Source organism: Penaeus chinensis, chromosome 35, assembly GCF_019202785.1.
Source record: "Penaeus chinensis breed Huanghai No. 1 chromosome 35, ASM1920278v2, whole genome shotgun sequence".
In the NCBI taxonomy this organism is placed as follows: domain Eukaryota; kingdom Metazoa; phylum Arthropoda; class Malacostraca; order Decapoda; family Penaeidae; genus Penaeus; species Penaeus chinensis.
In genome coordinates this window covers 11,895,293-11,897,792 of record NC_061853.1, presented here as the reverse complement: position 1 = coordinate 11,897,792, position 2,500 = coordinate 11,895,293, and the positions used below count along the sequence as shown (strand labels likewise).

General features: G+C 35.5%; 1 protein-coding gene across 1 annotated transcript in view; it reads left to right on the top strand.

The window, feature by feature from the left end:
• Positions 1-2,500, top strand: part of LOC125044356 — a 27,962-nt gene that overhangs the window by 19,132 nt on the left and 6,330 nt on the right. Inside the window, exons 8-11 of the mRNA XM_047640984.1 lie at positions 1-708; positions 1,354-1,449; positions 1,899-2,024; positions 2,177-2,500. The exon at positions 1-708 is cut by the window's left edge and continues 135 nt beyond it; the exon at positions 2,177-2,500 is cut by the window's right edge and continues 699 nt beyond it. Of these exons, the coding sequence (XP_047496940.1) occupies positions 1-708; positions 1,354-1,449; positions 1,899-2,024; positions 2,177-2,500 (1,254 nt within the window). The remainder of the gene's footprint in view (positions 709-1,353; positions 1,450-1,898; positions 2,025-2,176) is intronic.

The window sequence follows — 2,500 nt, the reverse complement described above, 5'->3', positions numbered from 1 at the left end:
CAAAGGCATATTCTGATAACAATCTTTCTTCTTCTAGTATACTGATTAATTTGCCACAGATAAAGAAAGAAGTAAAATCAAGCCAACTGTCAGCAGAAATTTCAGGGGTTAATGAGGAACCTGTAGGTCCTTTCAGAATACAGACAGACAGTCAGATGCAAGAGGGAGCATCTTTAGATAAAACTGGCATGGTTAAAGGAAGGGATTCCTTACCAGTGCTGTCCAAAGTAAAAAAGGAACCAGTGAGTATGACAGATATCATAAATGCTGAGAATGACTTGGGTGAGGAGCCTGGAGCTTCAAACAGCTTCAATACTTCAGAACAGTCAGTAGCAACTAAGTCAAAAGTAACCATAACCAAAGACTCTCAGTCTGAAAGAATCTCCCCAGCATCACCCAGTTTACAGCCTTCTAATAGGGAATCGCCTGCAAACCCAATGTTCAGTTCATCTTCGCCTACAGAAGTAACATACTCAGATCAGTCAGATGATATCAAATTGCCTTGTAAAGTTCCTAGTAGGGTATACTCAAAGACCTGTGTTACAAGAGCAAGAACCATATCTGTAGCCAAGCAAGAAAGCAAGTCATCTGCCTTAGAATCTGCTTCGAGGCTCAATTACTCATCATCTAGTGATAAAAGCAACACTGAGGTGAATCAAATGATGGTTTTAAGTGAAGAAGATAGTCTTATGGAAACGGATGAACAAGGTGTGTACTGAGATGTGTGTTTGATACTGGTTGAGATACTGGTTAAGTTTTATGCTTTACCACATTAACCCAATGTTCACGGACATGACGAGTATGTACGTGCTATGCCCATTGTGAGTTTACTTGTTTAATTGTTTTAACACATAGATGGCTACACTTGTACTAAGTCACCAATAAGCCAGTTACGAGTACCGCCCGCTTACTCTTTTCTTTGATTTACAAAAATATTTTACGTTATCTTATTTTGCTGTTACTAATGTTTATAACATTATAGTAATTATATTGTTTATTATAAAAATAACACCATCAATATTCATAGCACTAGTAAAAAATATGTTTTTCCCACCAATTCAAATCAGGTAAGGTCACAAGGTCTACTAACTGACTCCTTTGTGGCTAAGCACTAGCAGAGCCATCTAGTGTGCATAGACACATCACAAAAATATATAGAAAATGAGCACAACATTTTCCCCATTTTTTATTTATTTTTTCCGGTGGCATTGGGTTAATGTACAAGCCTGATGATATATATATATGAAGCTGCTTTGTCTCATCTCAAGTGTTAATGTGTAATTAACTCTATGGTAGAAAGTAAAAATGGTTATGAGGAAAAGTGTCAAACCATCGTTGAATTCTTTTTTCCAGAGTTTTCAGGATGCAGCAAAGATTGCAAGTGTAATGACTGTGACTCCAAACAGAAAATATTACTTAACAGGCCAGGCAACACAGTTCGGAGGACGTGTAAGTTGATAACTGGGGTTATGTATCAGTTTTATACCAACAAAGAAAGTTCAAGAATAATGATAAATATATAAATATGTAAATGCTAAGAATATAAATTATTTTTTTTTTGTTATATCAAACATGTGATTATATTATATACATAGTGTGTACTGTCAGAATGCAAAGAGATTTACGCATCACTTAACTTTGAATTTCCACATTTGGCTGTAAATAGGATGCATAAAAAGAAAAAAAAAAGAGTGAGAATCTTATACACTATCAAATACGGTATTACAGCCACAAAAATATATTTCATTCCACTTCTTGCAGTGTTATTGGGTTGACCTTGTTGGTTTAGGCACATGTAGATATTGATTAAAGGATATATGCTCTTCCTAGAATTGTTATTCAAGAATTTAGTAATTTGCAGTTGAAATTTGTTATTGTATTCTCATTTTCCACAACAGATTCAGGACCTATCCGTAGACAGGTTGTCAGGACCAAAGATGGTGGCAAAAGGACTTTTATGATTATGAATAAAAATTCACTTAAGACCCTTCAGGCAAAAGGGCTTATCCAGCACTTGAAGCAAAGTAAGAATGATTATCAGTTTTATAACTGAATGTTTTATAACTTTGTTTTATAACTTTATCTTATTTTACATTTGAAATAGTTTCATAAATGACAACCCGTTTATATATTAATTTTAACTTTTTTTTCTCATTCTCTCTCACTCTTTTTGTAGACACAGTAGCCAGTAAGTCACAAAACACCAGCAAGCAGATATTAACTGGCAAATCATTATTACCATCGCAGCAAGAAGACATTGAGAAAATACAATATAAAGCAGTTATACCAAGCCTGATTTCAGCCACTGACTTGGACAGTCGAACAGTAACCAAGAAGACTAAGGAGTTAGATCACTCAAGCAGTCTTTCAACTATTGACTTACCAGCTCCCCCAGCCTCAGATGGGGCAGAGGCAGGAGAAACTCCAGTTGTTGTCACATGGTCTACTACTAATGTAACAGATACTCCCTCGATCACCTTTACAATTCAATTACCAGGCA